At 37.9% G+C, this 17,831-nt stretch overlaps 1 protein-coding gene across 1 annotated transcript in view; it reads right to left on the reverse strand.

Annotated features, from left to right (window-relative positions):
- The window catches only part of STT3B (STT3 oligosaccharyltransferase complex catalytic subunit B), a gene marked incomplete at both ends in the record, with an annotated part of 88,878 nt that overhangs the window by 6,929 nt on the left and 64,118 nt on the right, over nt 1-17,831 (reverse strand). Inside the window, 8 exons of the mRNA XM_080715666.1 lie at nt 2,169-2,342; nt 3,728-3,899; nt 4,870-5,057; nt 7,000-7,211; nt 9,081-9,235; nt 10,790-10,838; nt 11,836-11,982; nt 14,096-14,194. Of these exons, the coding sequence (XP_080571792.1) occupies nt 2,169-2,342; nt 3,728-3,899; nt 4,870-5,057; nt 7,000-7,211; nt 9,081-9,235; nt 10,790-10,838; nt 11,836-11,982; nt 14,096-14,194 (1,196 nt within the window). The remainder of the gene's footprint in view (nt 1-2,168; nt 2,343-3,727; nt 3,900-4,869; nt 5,058-6,999; nt 7,212-9,080; nt 9,236-10,789; nt 10,839-11,835; nt 11,983-14,095; nt 14,195-17,831) is intronic.

Genomic DNA, 17,831 nt, shown 5'->3' on the forward strand with positions numbered 1-17,831 from the left:
CAGCTCCTCTAGTTGGTGAAGGCATGTTTAGAAAATATAATATGTAGTACTATTTTTAGTAGTAATTTTCATTAGGTTAATTATAAATTAATCTTTATAAAGGACTTGGTACTCTAAGTTACAAATTAAATTTTTATAAAAGTAAAAATGTAACTTCTGATCTCTTACAATTTGCATATGGATGAAATAATAAAAGTAGGAAGTCAAATATTGCACCAATGTTTGAGACTAAAAAAAATGGAAATCACCTAAATGTTCATCAACGGGGTAGCATAGATAAATCAGGCATACAAACACATAATGCAACACACTATGCAAATATGAAAGGAATAAGAAGCTCTCCAGAGTCTAACTTGGAAAGATTCTAGTGTATTTTGGAAAGTGAATGGAGCATATCTCTTGTTCCTAGTCACCAGCTTGAATAAGAATCACAAAAAAATAATAGTGATTACCAGAGACTTGTCTGTTTTTTTCAAATGACAAAATTGTTTATCTATGTTGTATAACATGATCTCAAACATGGATATATTTTGGAATATCTAAACTGAGCTAATTGACATATACATTATTTCACATACTTATTTTCTTACGGCAAAAACACTTTAAAACCCATTTCCTGGGTAATTTACAAGTACATAATGCACTGTTATTAACTAGAGAGAGTTTCCCTTTTTATGGGGAGTAACTGTACTATAAATCCTTTTATACTTCAGTATTGCATCATTTGAATGTACTATTTACGACAATTAAAATAATGATTTAAAATAAAGAAATTTGAGGTTTCTACACAAGTATTCAAATCATATATTTGGAAAGTAATGACCTATCACATGTCATAATTTTATTTTTAACATTGCTAAGGAGAATTTACAAATTGAAAACCACATACTAGAAGAGTTAAATTTTAGAAGATTAATTCAATTCAAGGAAACTAATTCAATTCAAGGAAACAATGTTGACTAATCATAGCTAAAGAAAATGTCACAGCATCTACATTTGACCAGGAAATCTGGGGCTTTATTTCATCCCTTTCGCATGACACACGTGCAAACAATTTCCTCAAAAGACCTTTCTGTGCAAACCTTACTCTCATCTTTTGTGTTTTCCTCAGGTAGAGCACAATTCTGGAGGCCCGTCCTCTAAAAGCTCACAACTGAATGAGAGAAAAGAAAATCTAACTACAAAATATATGTAATTTGATGAAGAAGACATGTGGGCGAGCTCTTAGAGAAGGGCCTCTGGAGAAGTATGTGGAGGGGAAGGTGTTCCAAGAAGAACAGCAATCACATGTGTCCAGCGAGCCGAGGAAGGAAACCACAGGCACGTTTCAGAGAACAGATTGGCAGAGTAGAAAGACACTGCTAGTAGGCCAGGAAGCTGGCAAAGGAAGGTGAAGGGTACAGGGCTGCACCCCAGACGAAGGAAGGAGTTTGGACTTTACACTAATACTTCATCAAGAGATTATCCTTTTCGTACTAGCCACTAAGATAAGGCTTCATCTACATTACCACACATTTCTCTAACAGCACAAGAAATGAGTATTCCTGGCATCTCCCTTAATGATGACCTTGTCTTGCTTGGTCACTATTATAACTCCAGTTCTCGAACATGAATGTTCAAAGCACTTAATATGTTGAGTAGCTCAGAGTGATTTGCCCATATCACCAAACGGACACAGTTCTAATTCTGACTCATGTCTACCCATAATCTGTTAAATAAAAAAATTGTCATGACCAATGTCTTACTACACTGGGAGAAGAAGAAAGACCAATGCAAAGGTAGCAATTTCAAGGTTACTGTCCTCTTCCAAGGCTGGGAGGTTAAGGGTCAGTAAAAAGGTGAAACAATGCGAATGAAGTACGAGGCCGTCAAGAGGTAAAGGCAACAAAGCTGGGCAAGCGGTCTGCACAGGGCAGAATGGAGCGCCAGCATGCCGCTCCGTCCTGAGAGTCGCACCAGCCACTTCTTTGCCTTGGAGTATATTACACAGAACTAGATGAGGTGGCCTCTTACACAACTAGGCTCTATGGCACAACGTTGTCATTTATGCGGCCTTTAATAACAGTGAAGCCAGAGCAAGGGAATTTGGGGGACAGAACAATGAAAACAAACGTGATGGGATTAGCAAGATACCGCTTCGCACATACCTGGGATTATCTAGTCCTTACCCGAATGTCTTTTGGGTGTTCCCCTTCAGCTATCCTAACCATCCAGAGAAACTTGTTGATATCATCACCAGAATAGCCAATGACCCCTCCAAAAATTACCAAAACATAATCTACATCTAGAGTTCTCATAATTTTATAGGCTGCTGTCTCATTAGAAGACATGGCTTTTCCCACCTACAAAATAAAATAAAAGTGAATGTACAATTTCACTGCAATTTAGAAAGCATCTCAAGAGTCTGACTTACTTGGAATTCTGCTTTTCCTTTCTTTGTTGGTGCATTATGGTTATACCTAATAGTGGGACTCGTCGCCCCATACGTGTACATGCACATACATAGTCTGGTCAATTTCTTGCCCAGTACCCCCTTCCTTTGCCTTTCACTAAAATTCTTTTTGTAGAGATGATTTTCGATGAACTCAAAGAATGTGAGATCTAAAAACATCTCACCTATTATAACCAATTTAGAGCAGAAATGCCAAAATAAAAATACATGTTCTAATATTTTGTTTATAATTTTTATGAAATTAACATTTAAAAATGAAAACAAGCAAGCCTTTTCCTTTCCTTTGGTCATACTGGGGATTGAGCCCAGCGCCTTGCGCATTTTTGGCAAGTGTTCCATGACTGAACTATCCAAGCCCTTTCAAAGTTTTATTTTATTTTATTTTATTTATTTTTGGTGGTACTGGGGTTCCTGGAAGCCCTTCTACCTCCAGGATACACTCCCACGCACTACACTCCCAGACCTATTTTTTAACTTTTCTATGTGGAAACAGGGTCTCTTACTTAAGCCAGCGCGGCTGGCTCCGAACCAGTGCGATCCTCCTGTCTATGCCTCCCAAGTGTGGGGATTACAAGCGTGCTCCACCACGCCTGGTTCAAAGTTTTATTTTTAAACAGAGCCTCACTTGGTTGCCCAGGCTGATCTCAAACTTATGACCCTCTAGCTCAGCTGGTTGAATAACTGGGATAAAAGCATGAGCTCCAGCAAAATAGGCAAACTTTAAGAGTTTCTCATAATCAGGGCTGGCTAGTGACCACGCTAGCACATATATATCTTTTTCCCTAGTTGAGCAGACATTTATTCATTAGCTACACACTAATACAAATAGAATTCATTTAGTTAAGACCCACTTCATCTATTTAAATAATCTTTAAAGTATAGAGAAGTGATAAATTTGTGCATATTAGTCATTTAATAGAGAACATAATTTGCCTGCCCATAAAATATAATGTATTGCTTTATATTTGCAAATAATTTTTAAATGTATAAAATGGAAAATACATTTAAAAACTTTAATTTTGCCTAATTCTCCAATAAGCTAAATACATTACAAAGCCTACCAGAATCAGCCCACAATTCTGAATTATATTTATATAGCAAAGTAAATACTATTTAAACAAATAAGTATACCTTAAAGTTACTTTACTCATACATATATAAACAAGTATTTTAGAAAATAAAGTATTTTGAGAATTCAAAATACTATTTGATCACAAATGAAGCTGATAGTAAGTAGTAGACTTTTGATCTTTAAAAGAAGAATCAGGTTCTTACCAGTGCTATGTGGCTGTTATTCCAAGTATTATTATCCACCAAAGTAGTTCTATTAGCCATCCCAGCTATCTGATAGCCATAATCCCACCATGACATCACTCGGGCATGTTCATCCGTATTCTGCCTTAGCCAAAAGTAAGCTTCTCTGAAATCATCTAGAATATTCCTGGTGCTGAAAATAATTATATTCTTTTAAATACAATGTTCTAAATGTGAAAAGAATAACTTTAAATCTTGAGGTATTAAACCACTGAGTAATTTCTTATTTTAACGATGGTTGTTAAAAGCCTCTACCAGTAGGAAAAAAAATAAAGAGCTAGACCAGTGGTTTTTGAACTAATATGCATACAAATCACTTACCTATATTGTTAAAAAAAAAAAGCAAATTCTGATTCTGATTCTGATTACGTAGTTCTGAAGTAGGGCTTAAACTATTCCACAAGGTACTAGGCACCCATGTGAAGCAGAAGGGAGGGAAAGACGAGATAATAAATTAGCTGCATCAGAATCACCTGGTTAAGTGACAGGTTGCTCAGCTCTATCTCCAGCTTTATGATTCATTAGGCTTACGTTGGGGTCAATAATTAGCATTTATAACAAGTTTCACAGTGATGATTCACTGTGTCCAAGGCATATTTTTTTTTTTTTTTTTGGTGGTACTGGGGTTCCTGGAAGCCCTTCTACCTACGGGCTCCACTCCCAGACACCTATTTTTTGTATTTTTTTATTTGGCTTCAAACCTGCGCGATCCTCCTGTCTCTGCCTCCCAAGCGCGGGGATTACAAGTGTGCGCCACCACGCCCGGCTGTCCAAGGCACATTTTGAGAAAAAGTGATGCTTATGATTATGTATGCAGTACTCAGCCCAACAAAGGTGGGGAGAGAGGCCACACCAAAAAGAAAAAAAAAAGTACAATTATGGACTGGGGATGTAGCTCAATGGTAGAGCACTTGAGGCAGCATGTGTGAGGCCCTGGGTCGACTCTCCAGTACCACAGAAAGGAAGGAAGGAAGGATGGATGGATGAAAGGAAGGAGGGGAGCAAGGAAAGCAGGCAGGCAAAGTAAATTCAAATTCAGAGCCTCACAAACACCATTCTATCTCTTGAAACAATAAAGGAGGTTGTATAAAATCCTTTTGTACCCATCGTGATTGTAAGAGGCCAGGACCACACTGGGGCTGGAGTAGGCGTTGCTCGTGACCCAGGTGCAGTGGACGGCGAACATCATCAGCAGCATCAGCATCAGCATGGTGACGATGCTCTTGATATTGGGGCCCAACCCCTCTTCAGTTTTCTCCTGCTCAGTGACGTGCTTCCTCACTTTACCTGCCTGAAGATAACAAACACTGGTCGGACAAACGCACCACTCCACGTTCTTCATTATGACATTCAAGAAAAAAAGGTTGGGAGATCGTTAATCAATTTAAATGTGAATTGTCAGATAGTCTTCTGTGGATGATGAAGAATTTCCTAAAACTCAAAGTAGATTCTAAAGTCAAAAATGAATCAGAAGGTTACCTAGGTAATATATCCAATCTGGGGGCTGATCTCAGAGCAAAATAATCTCCAGTTAGAGGCTGCTTTTAAACCCAGTTATCCTGAACTCTTAAATACAAGGGAGACAACCAAAACCCCCCATTCTGATAATATGATTTAATATAAAACCCTTATAAAATTTAATTTCACATACAGAAAATAACAATATCTAGGTATAATCTAGGCTGTGGAGACTTTAGCATGGAGTAAAAACTATTTATAGAATCAGCCTTCCAAATCCCAAGTCCTAAAACCAAGATTTGTTTAAACACAAATAAACGTCCCTCTCCGAAACCAGAAGAGAGAACAAGAGAAGAGCCACAAGCTCTAAATTACAAGGCTGATTAAGAAATCACAAAAGGACAGAAAGAACAAAATAACAACAGGACCAAGGAAATGCTTTATTAATAGAAATCTTCATGAAATATATTGACCTTAGAGAAAAGAAAAAATGAAAAGTTTGGCTAATTCCTAAACTTACTGTTGATCAGTATTTAAAAACCTAGCCCAAATTAAAATTGCCTAGTTTATTTTGTTATTCAAGAAAGTATTTCAATTTTACAAGTCTTTCCCACACTTGGGACTAAATATAATTATCCTGTTACTTGACAGACAATAGATTAAAAACAAGTTACACTATATGGACCAGCTATCTATTACTAACAAGCTGAAAGGCTAAGAAAAAAAATCAAATATCACTTTCAAGCCTTCCAAATTATTACTTTCTATTTATTTATTTATTTATTGCAGGCTTGGGGATAGAACGCAGGGGCATTTGACCTCTGAGCTACACCCCCGCCCTATTTCTTTACTTTGAGACAGGGTCTCACTGATTTGTAAAGGGCCTCACTAAGCAGCTGAGGTTGTCCATCAACTGCAACCTTCCAGTCTCAGTCTTCCGAATGGTGGCGTGCGCTACCATGTCCGGCTAAATTATTACTCTTTTTTTTGTGGTACTAGGGTTCCTGGGAGCCCTTCTACCTCCGGGCTACACTCCCAGACCTATCTTAAACTTTTTTTATTTCGAAACAGGGTCTCAGGGTCTCTTAAGCCAGCACGGCTGGCTTCAAACCTGCGCGATCCTCCTGTCTCTGCCTCCCAAGTGTGGGGATTACAGGTATGCACCACCACGCCTGGCCCAAATTATTACTTCAAAAGTTTGCAAGGAACATGGACCTTAAGGATAGGCACTTGTCCACATGGTTTTTTAGTTAAAATCTTATGTAATTTTGGAAAGCACCAAATTTTTGCTCTCAAAAATGGAAGCCTATTTAAACCTTAAGTATTTAGGTAGCAGCTGGCCAAAAAGAAGTAAGAATTCCTTCTTTGAGTACATTCTGTTTCCTTACTCTGAGCCAAAAGACTGAATGAGATTCGAATTTTGAGGCAAACAGTGCAATCAATCAACTAGAAATGTCACAGCTTATCTAAATCTCCACTTAATCTCATTTTTTTGTGTGTGTGGTGGTACTGGGGATTAAAACTAGGGGTATTCTATCTCAGAGCTGTATCTCCAGCCCAGTTTTATTCTTTATCTTGAAACAGGGCCTCACAAGTTGCTGAGGCTGGACTCAAACCTGTGATCCTCCCATCTCAGTCTCCCAAGCAGAGGGATCACAAGCATGTGCCACCACGCCCAGGTAATCTCATGTCTTAATATGCTTAGTATGTATGCTCATTCTGTAGTGGAGAAAGGAAGGACGTAAAATTTAAAGGCCTTACTTTAGACTTCCCACCTTATCATACAGGTTTCCCGGGCTCCTTTTGTCGTCCTCATCACTGCTGTCTTCCACGGGTGGATTTTCCCTTTTCATGTCATCCCCCAAATAGTGCTCAAAGACATTGGAGAAGGCAATTGCAGACAGCATGCAGACGACCGGAGTCAAAGTCAGCATCAGCCGCACCATCACTCCAGCAAAGTAGACGGCGCTGATTGCATACAGAGCAACTGCAAAGACAAGCTCTCTTACAACATTTCGGGGGACTGAACTAGATATTTAATAACACAGTTTAAAACAATCTAAAAGCAGACAAATGTCTCAAAAAGACATTGTTTTTAAGTTGTTAGTACTGAATAAATGAGGGTCATATGAAGAAGTAATTAGTGTTGACTAAATAAAAGTTATATGGCAACAGTTTAGAGAATCTAAAACTGCTGTATCTTGATTCAAATTTAATTAATTGTAGTTTGTCAATCATTATGTCAATAACATATGTTATAAAATCCCTGACAAATGAAAATGTCTGTATTATATCATTAGACACAGTAAGTTTACAGAATCAAATAGTCTATGCAAAGCCAGTGCCAAATATTTGATATAAAGCCTGCTTTAAAGCAAAGAATAGGATGAGGAGAATCTAAGCTATTAGTCAAAGGAGTAACCTATAAAGGTCACTGTTAGCACACTTTACAAAAAAAAACCAAAACCAAACAAACAAAGTCTAATAACCAGAGTCTTTTAGATGGTAACCCCAGGAAAAGGCTCTCCCATTTCTGGCTGAAGGCTGTTAATTTTTCAAAGTTGGAGTCATCATCTGAGGCTCCATATAATCTAAAGCTACTTGATCCATTCTATTGTGGACAACCTTTGCAATGTTCTAATTAGGGGCTAAAATAGTTATGTGCATTCTTAAATATGTCATTTGGGACACATACACACTTATATAATACCTAGAAATGGACTGCTGGGTCATGAGGTAGATATATGTTAAAATCCTTTTGAATGATGCAATATGAACAAGGCCGTATCTAGAGTTTAAGTAGATAAAAGAGGAAAGGATGAGTGTCATCCTTTTGTTAAAACTCATGTGGATGCTAGGTGTTATAAATGAGTGGCCTGTATGCCCTGTGCATGTCACAAAGCATTTCTCAGGGTCAGCTTTCAGCACGTGTACCAAGCAGCCACAGCACACTTCTTGTAATGATTAAATCATATAGAAGCCTTTGGTAACTGGTTACTTTGAATATCACATCATAAACAGTTGGCTTTTAAGTATTTAGAGCCCGGTGTGGTGGATCGAGCTTGTAATCTCAGTTTGGGAGGCTGAAGACAGGAGGATCACAGGTTCACCCTATTTCTTTCTTTCTTTTTCTTTGTGGGTCTGGGGATGGAACCCAGAGGCATTTGACCTCCGAGCTACACCCCCTGCCCAATTTTTTATTCTTTATTTTGAAACAGGATCTCACTGAGTTGCGGAGGGCCTCACTACTTAAGTAGCTGAGGCTGTCCGCGAACCGTGATCCTCCAGTCTCAGCCTCCCAAATGCTGGGATTACAAGCGTGCACCACCACGCCCGGCAGGTTCACCCTATTTCAAAATAAAGAATAAAAAATATGGCTGAGGGTATAGTTCAGAGAAGAACGCCCCTGGGGTTCAATCCCCAGTACTGAAAAAAAAAAAAAAAAAGGTAAATCTTACTCCATTACTTTTCCCTGAAAATAGGAAAGTGAATGCCCCTAAAAACTTCTTCCTACTTAATCAAATCTAACTTAGAAAGTCAAGTCAAAATTATGCTGTCAGCAAATTTATACTTTTCAATTCTCAACCTGATTATAACAATAGCATTAACCTCTCAGAAACCACAGTAAATTGAATATAAAATTTATATACTTGTTTTAAATCAAAATAGCTAATAATTACAATATTCATAATGGAAATTCAATTAGCTTCTTGGACAAGCACCTGTGCAAAACAGGAGAAAATTTATCTTGAATATACTCAGTAGTCAAGCAAAGAAAAACTCTTACAGGGAAGTAATAATCTCAAGATGGAAAATAATTATTGCCAAATCAAATTACTCATTAAAAATCTCTTACCAAATACTCTTTCATCATTGATGTTTTTGATGCAGAACCAAAGGCCTGCTGGGAAGGTACACACAAGAATATGTAGATCAAAGAAGAAAGATACCCAAGTCGTCGGCTGGTGCTCGGACACAGACGCAATGATTGGAATGTGTATTTTTGCATACCTGATATTAAAAGAGTTAGTATTATTTACAGTGAAGCGGAATTTCCTTTTTTCTTTGGAAGACAGAGTCTTCCTGTGTTGGTTAGACTGGTCTTGAACTCATGGCAAGCGATCTTCTACCTCAGCCTCCTAAGTAGCTGGGACTTAGGCATGTGCCACCACACTCACCTAGGAGTTCCTTTGAAATGAGAAAATTCTCTTTGTGTAGATATGGTTCCTACTTCCCACCTCTTCTTGTTTAAACATACATTCTAACGTATAGTGGAAATAAATCTGATCTACACTGATAAAACTAAAACCATGTGCCCTCTGTAAAATAAAGGGGATTACCAAGAGCTAATCAAAAACGGTTGGCTGTAATTCCTAATATGAAAATCTTTGCTCAACTAGGAATCTGTTATACACTTAATCTCCATCTCCTACATGTGCACCAGCTGAATTTCATTTAACCTCGTAAGATATCATATTGTCACAATGCCTGGCTTATGGAGTGGAAGTGACAAGGGAAAGTGGAAATTATTCCTGAGACATCGAGATCTCAAAGTGGTCAATTAAAACTCAGAAAGTAAAAGTAAGGTTAACTACAATAGTTAACCTAGTGATTCATAATACTTTATAGTTGTTTCCCTCAGATATTCTAAGGGGGATCCACAAGCTAGCCATACATTTCAGTCATCCTACATAATTTGATTATGTCCTTTAATTAGACCCAGGCATGAATGAGCCTCTTTGTTATCACATCAGAAAGCACGCCCATTTGATAAACTGTTAACATTTTTACTGGTTCACCTAGAAAATAACACAGACAGAAAACAGGATAGGAAGACAGAAATAAAAATAAAACATTTTCTTTTCCCTAGGGAAACATTTTTTAAACAAAAAGTTTTATTGAACCAGCTGTCTAATTCAAAACCAAAATCTTTATTTCATTTTATATATTTTCTAGAGTATTTCATGGATTTTTAAAATGCCAGAAAGAGATCATATGGTATTAAAAATAAAATTTCTGCATATCTATGGCATGTGGGTTTATAAGCACCCATTCTTAATAACTAAAAAATATTACTTAAGAGGAAAACTACATATGTTATATAGTAATCCCAGCATTTGGGAGGCTGAGACAGGGGGATCGAGGTTTGCAGACAGCTTCCGCTACTACTTAGTGAGGCTCTTTCCAACTCAGTGAGACCCTGTTTCAAAATAAAGAATAAAAAAATAGGCCTGGGGGTGCATCTCAGACGTAGACCACCCTTGGGTTCCATCCCCAGTACTGGGAAAAAAAAAAAATTGCAAGTTTGTTACCTGAGTCTTGACAAAGAAAACTAAAATAAGGAGTTGGCCATATTCAATAGAAATACAGAGCTCACATCTCATGCTAAAGGCATATTCAAGCAGGCATTATTAACTAAGATAAAATGCAAGGGGTTCAGCAGTATACTAAACTAGCACATCCTAGGTACTTACGTTGATAAAGTACTGACTGAAATACCGACAAAATAAGCACAGAGGACAAAAGGGTGTTTAATATGAAGCTAAATAACATATCTGCACTTACCCAGTGTCCCATAATGAATAAAACCTGCCACTCCACGGTGCAATGTAACCTTGGGAGGAAAAATGCAGAGGAAATTATCTGCCTTTTTTATTATTCTGTAAATTTTTAAATGTTTTATGGTTCTCTTTCTTCATTAGTTATGAACTGACTTAAAATAATGTTCAAAGTACTTCGGTTTTTCTTTTATAGGTGCCAATGTTTTTCATATGGCTAGCAGTCAGATCAAATAAGATAGTGATCAAATTAAAAACAATCCATGAACAATCTGTCTTCAGAGAAAAATAAACAGCAAGAAACTTAGCACTTAGGCTAAGGCATTAATGTCTGGATAATTTTTAAAAAGGGCGGTGGGTGTCTACTCCAGTATGTCAAATCCCATCAGATAAATTACAATGGGGATTTTAAACACTGTGCCTTTTACTCCTATCAGTCCTTCATGATTTTATGAGCTAGGCTGGTAATATTAACTTTAGAAAGAGTCTGACTTGTTTCTAAGGGCGGCTGAAGGCAAGGTTAGAAGGCAATTCAGAATCCAGAAGCAGATGAATGAATCTGGTTGACTGTTTAAGAGTGGGGAGGAGAGCCTGGTCAGTGGTGCATGCCTTTAATCCCATCACTCAGGAGGCCTAGGCAGGATTGCAAGTTCAAGACCAGCCTCATCAACTTATCAAGACACTATCTCAAAATAAAAAGGTCTGGGATTGAAGCTCAATGGGAAACAGCCCCTGGGTTCAATCGCCAGTACAGGGGGCAAAAAGCCCAAAACACAGGTGTGTGTGTTGGTAGGAGAGAGGGCAAGCACACTGTGGATTATCACTGGAAGATTTTTGTTAACAGTTTGGGCCTACTCATCCAGCAAGAGAAACATGCGTGTGGACTTTTTAGATTTTAGAAACTTTGACTATTATTTGAATATTGTTTGTACAAAATACAACCATTTGACCTACTAGGATGAAATAGAATATATTTTAAAAATTTGTAAAATAATTATCTCTTTGAATAATAATCAGAGACAAAAGTCACATCTCATAGGTGATGGCACCTACCTGTGTAGGTCAAATAGATGACACTGAGGAACACAGCACCGGCAGCTAGTGACACACCCAAGAAGAAAAGGGTCTGGAACTCTTGTTTTGTAAGTCGATCTCTCAGGTACTGCAAGAAAGCATAAGCTTGCAGCAATGCAAAGACACCTAATTAAAGAAAAGGGTCACATAAATAGTCAGCAAGCACTTTTCATGGGCTACTTACAAACTCTCACTTGAAAGGGTTTCTTAGAATACCCTGTGCTACTAATACCAAAGACTAGTTATTTCAAATAGCAAACATTTCCTTTGTCAAATGGCAGTTAACTGATCAGCTAATACACCCAAAAAGTCCTGTTATGCCCTGCCCCCGCCCCGCCCCCAGTGATCAGACTCGCTATACATGTACTGGGCAAGAAAAAAATGCCATTTGAATGGCTCATGCCCATCTACACATATTCGCTTCTTTCCTGTTTGCTGTAATTTATTGACTTTTTTTTTCTGGGGGTTGGGGTTGGGACAAAACAGCCCTAAGACTTGATTTTTGTTTGATCAGGAGAATCCTGACAACTGTTTATAACTGAGGGGTAAGAAGGTGGTCATCATTACACAACGTAGACAAGATTCTAATTTTATGTAGGAGTTCAGAACAAACTATCCCCAAATCTAGCACTCTGGGCATCAGAGGAGACAGAAGCACTTGGTCTGTCCTACCCATCCTCTTTATGCTACAGGAAGGCAGGCCATAAAGAAGTGTCTGCCCTTTCTTTAAGCAGGTCCTGACATTCCCATCCCAAGGGCCCTCCCTCTATCTGGAGGAGGAGGAGGACAGGGGTTCCAAGAGGCATGTGAACAAAGAGAACCCGCCACATTCTCCGGGTTACTGCCACTTTTCTATAACCCCCCTTTGTCCAATCAGACTTCTACATGACTGTCTACTCTTCCTCAAACTGAAGCATAAACACAGTTTTCCGTTTCTCTGGATTTTCATTGCTGAAGACTCATCATATAAAACTTGAATTAAATAAACCTTAATGCTTTTCTCCTGTTAATTTATCTTTTTTTTATAGAAGTCTCACCCTTGAACCTTGCAATGGGTGAGGAAAAGATATTAAACTTTCCCCCACTTTATTAGAAAATATAAAGATGAGTGCGAAGATCAACAAAATTAAAGCAGGACTATGTCAAAATGTGCTCAGTACAAAAAAAATTAGATGTAAATCTTAAGCAAAGAGGATATAAAAACCCAAATCAACTGAAATACTAAATTTTTTGAAGTAAATTTAATCTTATGTTATTTTTAAATTTCATTTTATAATGCTTAAATAAGAGTATTATCAAACAATACAGTAGCAAATGCATAAAAATGGTAACTGTATATTGATATTGTTAAATATTATGTACTCAAAACTGAATATCCATTTCTGTCTCAAATTACTACTTGGCAGATTGATAATATCAAGTTAAGAATGTAAGTATAAGTATTTTACGGATTTTAAAGTGCTGAAGAACTTATAGTACGGCCCTTCAATGGGAGGGTCACAGATAGAAGGTTTTAAGCCCCACTAAGAATCTGATGATAAACATTATGGAACAATCCTCAGAAGTTCTCTATCGTACACGCTGGGCACCCCTAATTTAAAACCTGAACCTTTTGGAGCAAAACCATAACTCAAAAAGTTATGATTATAGTCAGGCATGGTGGTGCACCTATTTTGTAATCCCAGTACTTGGGAGGCTGAGACAGGAAGATCCAGGTTCGCAGCCAGCCTCAGCTACTTAGGCCCTCCGCAACTTAGTGAGACTGTTTCAAAATAAAGAATTAAAAAGTCGGTCTGGGGGTGTAGTTCAGAGGTAGAATGTCCCTGGGTTCAACCCTCAGTACCACCAAAAAAAAAGTTAAGGTTTTGAGGCCACCTGAATTTTTGGATTGCAAATGCTCAGCTGTTAAAAGTCTATACAAGCACTCCAAAATCTGAAAAAACTTTGAAATCTGAAACATCTGATTTCAAGGAATGGGATATTCAACTTGAACTGGTAAGTCATAAAATATTACAAATAGAGTAACCACATATGAACTTCCAATGGGTCATGGACCTTGCGTTAAGAATTTGATTTATTTACAAATCTACAGATTATTTTGGTGGTGATTGTTATAGAAAGCTAAAAAAAAAGTTTAAGAAAAATACAAATAATCAAAAGACTGTTATTCCTTTGGAAAATGTCCAATCACACATTTACATATTCTTTAGAAGAGGAAAATAGATGTTCTCTTCCATACCTGCAGCTGCCATGTGCTCACTTGTTCGGATTGGCTGGAATCCCACAAATGGTATCTGCATGGACAATATCAAGCCCACAATGTAGAACGTGCTATATGCTGTAAGACAGAACAGGAAACAAGACAATTCATTACCACCGATAAGTACATGAAATGTACAGCTCTCTATGAATCTTATGTTAGCCATGTTTTAACAGCTTGCATTTAGAATCTTCAAGTAACTGATTTAATGTATTTGTGGCTAATACCACATTACACTGTCAATTTAAAATATTTTAATTTTTCAGAACATCACAATAGCTAAAAAGGCTTGTGGTGCTTTATTTTTCCATAATGGATTCAAGCTTACTTTAATCCACCATTAATAATCAATGACATAACCCAGGAAGCTATATAATACACACGAAACAGGTAAATACCATTCCTATTGGCATTAATACAAAATATCCACAACAGAATGATGTATCACCACCAGCGTATAATGTCTCTAATGGCAAGTATATCATGCCATTTTCTACAGTCTTAGAATACACGTGTGTGTGTGTTTGTATGTGTCTGTCTTTGTCTCTCTCTCTCCAGGGATTCAAACCTAGGGCATTCTACCTTTGAGCTACACCCCCAGTCCTTTTTATTTTTCTTCTAGCTAGGTTGTTGAGTCTGTCCTTGAACCTGTAATCTTCTGTCCCAGCCTCCCAAGTACTGAGATTATCCGTGCACCAATGCCCAGCTCCTAATACTCCATGTAGTACTGTTTCATATGCTTTTCCTGGCACACTGTAATTATACATCATAACGAGGCATAGAGTGATGCATATAAAATTTTAGGTGTTAGAAGTAAACGAAGCTCATCTGAAATAAGTTAATGTGAACATTACTCCATTTATAAAATTTATTCACATCATTTTATAAACAGTCAATATTTACTTTTGGAAAATAAACTACTTTCAAAAACAAAGACTATGAGGTACATTTAGGAACAGCAAACATATATAACATGCATTTCTGTATGCTATACATTATGTGCTTCTCACTTAATTTAAATAAGAACAATATTTGCTTTAACACAGTAAGCCAGGCATAGTGGGGCATGCTGTAATCCCAGTACTTGGGAGGTTGAGATAGGAGGATCTCAGGTTTGAAACCAGCCTCAGCAACTTAACTAGATTCTCAGCAACCTGATGAAACAGTTTCAAAACAAAAAGTAAAATAGGGCTGGAAGTCCAGGTTGGAAGCAGAACATCCCTGTGTTCAATCTCCAGTAACACACACACACACACACACACACACACACACACACACACACACACACAATTAGAATAGAAAATTGCTGCCAACTACTCCTCTGATAGAGGACTAATATCCAGAATATATAAAGAACTAAAGAAACATTTTTCAAAACCCCAAACAAACCAAATAAAAACTGAGCTGTTGAAGTGAGTTGACACTTCTCAAAAGAGAAAATATGCAAATCAAAACTATCCTGAGATTCCACCTAACTCCAATTAGAAAACCATAATCAAGAAAACAAACAGTAGGAGCCAGGCATGGTGGCACGTGCTTGTACTGCAAAATCCCACTACTGGGGAGGCTGAGACAGGAAGATCGCAGGTTTGTTGCCAGCATCAGCTACTTATGAGGTCCTCTGCAACTTAGTGAGACCCTGTTTACAAAGAAAGGAATAAAACAGACCAAGTGGTATAGCTAGGAGGTAGAATGTCCCTGGGTTCCACCCCAGCATCACCAAAATTCAACAAATACAAAAAAGAACACAATAATAAATGCTGGCGAGGATGTGGGGAAACAGAACCTCATAGGTTGTTGGTGGGAGTGTAAAGTAGCACAGCCATTCTGGAGATCAGTATGAATGTTCCTCAAAAGAATTTAGTAACCCAACCTTACCAATCCGCAGAATCTTTCCCAAAGAAGCAAAGTTAGAATACTATGGTGCCGTATGTCTATAGCAGTATGATTCACCATAGCCAAATCACAGGACCAACCAAGGTGTCCATCAATATGTGAATGAATAATGAAAATGTCACTGGGCATGGTGGCGCACACTTGTAATCCAGTACTTGGGAAGCCGAGAAAGGAGGATCTGGGTTCGCAGCCAGCCTCAGGTACTTAGTGAGGCCTTCCACAGCTTAGTGAGACCCTGTTTCAAAATGAAGAATAAAAAATTGGGCTGAGGGTGTAGCTTAAAGGTTAAATGCCCCTGAGTTCAATCCCCAGCAACACACACACACGCATGCAGTAGTATATAAGTGTAATAGAATTTTACTCAGCTATAAAGAACAAAATTATGCAATTTGCAGAAAAAATGAATAGAACTAGATAAATATTATGCTACGTGAGATCAGCCAGTCCCAGAAAGCCAAGGGCCATTTGTGGAAGACAGAAGGAAAACAGAAGCAAAGGGATTCAGTCAGCTGAGGAGGCCAGGAGGAGAGCGGAGGGAGGAGGGGCGGGGACACCAGGTGAGGAGGGCAGTCCAACACGCCACGCTCACAGGGGAAGGTCTCCCTACAACCACTAGTCTGTGGAGGAGGGCGCGACACGAAAGGGAAGGATGTGCAAAATCCTGAGGCCTCACTCTGAAGCTCACTATGATGTATAATTACAATATCCCAATAAAAGCATAAAAAACGCATTTATAGAAAAAACATTCCAGGCTATCAGTTCAATTATGTTGCTTCCTGAGCCATTTGATAAGAAATGACTTAGAGTGTTAGGAAGAGTATACAAAGTTTAATTTATTAAGATGGGCTAAAGTAATGTAAATAAAGTTTCTAATGACTTGGAGCTAGTGGAGAACTGGCTATCTAGGGGAGACAGCAGAAGCAATACATCCAATAATGTGCTTTCCAGACACATTAAGGTTGGAATGGAATTACCCTCTACTAGGGTCTTGAACCAAAATGCAATCAAAGCTTAAATAAGCAAGATTTTCTATGTCACATGATTTGACCTGTCAACTAATTTGGTTCACTGGTATAATGTCATTAGGTTTTTTCCATAAATCCATCCCATGTTGAAGCCCTGATAAAGAAGAGTGATAGAGGCAGAACAGAAGAAAAAAAAAGGAAATAAGATAACTGTGATCACAAACAACTATGGAAGTTACAAACCTTCAGTTTTACCAATACAGAATGAGATTAGTTGTAAAATCCCTCCCATAATAAAAAATCTAAGATTCTATGATAGACTTTTTGAAATATGTTGATAAGAAACCAAATCCTAAAAATATTGAACATAAAGCGACAACCAGAAAGACGAGGCATAAGAAAGCTATAATAATAAAAGCATGTAAATGATGTGAGGTCAAGTCCACTTACATTCAAACATTATAATCACTTCTAAAGCTGTTTCTTTTTTATACATACTAGTGAATACGGACTGTTATAAAACACTGCCACAAACTCTGGACTGAATATAATTAGTAGTGTAAAGAAAACGTAACCCCTTTAAAAACAGTAAATCACATAACAATCATTTTATAGTGAGCAATCCATGGATATTTAGTACGCTCACTATGTGCTATGACTACTTCTCTCTTGTTCCAAACATTTTAATGACCCCTCCCGAAAGCCCCACTCACCATGCAGGTGCTCCCTATCCACCAGCCAACCACAGATCTGCACCTGTCTTTATGGATTGCTGGTTCTTATGTGTGTGTGTGTTTAAGTAAAGAGTGAGAGTCTACCCCATGTTCTTCTCTAAATTATATTCTCCAGAATAG

The sequence above is a fragment of the Muscardinus avellanarius genome (assembly GCF_963383645.1).
Source record: "Muscardinus avellanarius genome assembly, chromosome: 18".
NCBI classification, from domain to species: domain Eukaryota; kingdom Metazoa; phylum Chordata; class Mammalia; order Rodentia; family Gliridae; genus Muscardinus; species Muscardinus avellanarius.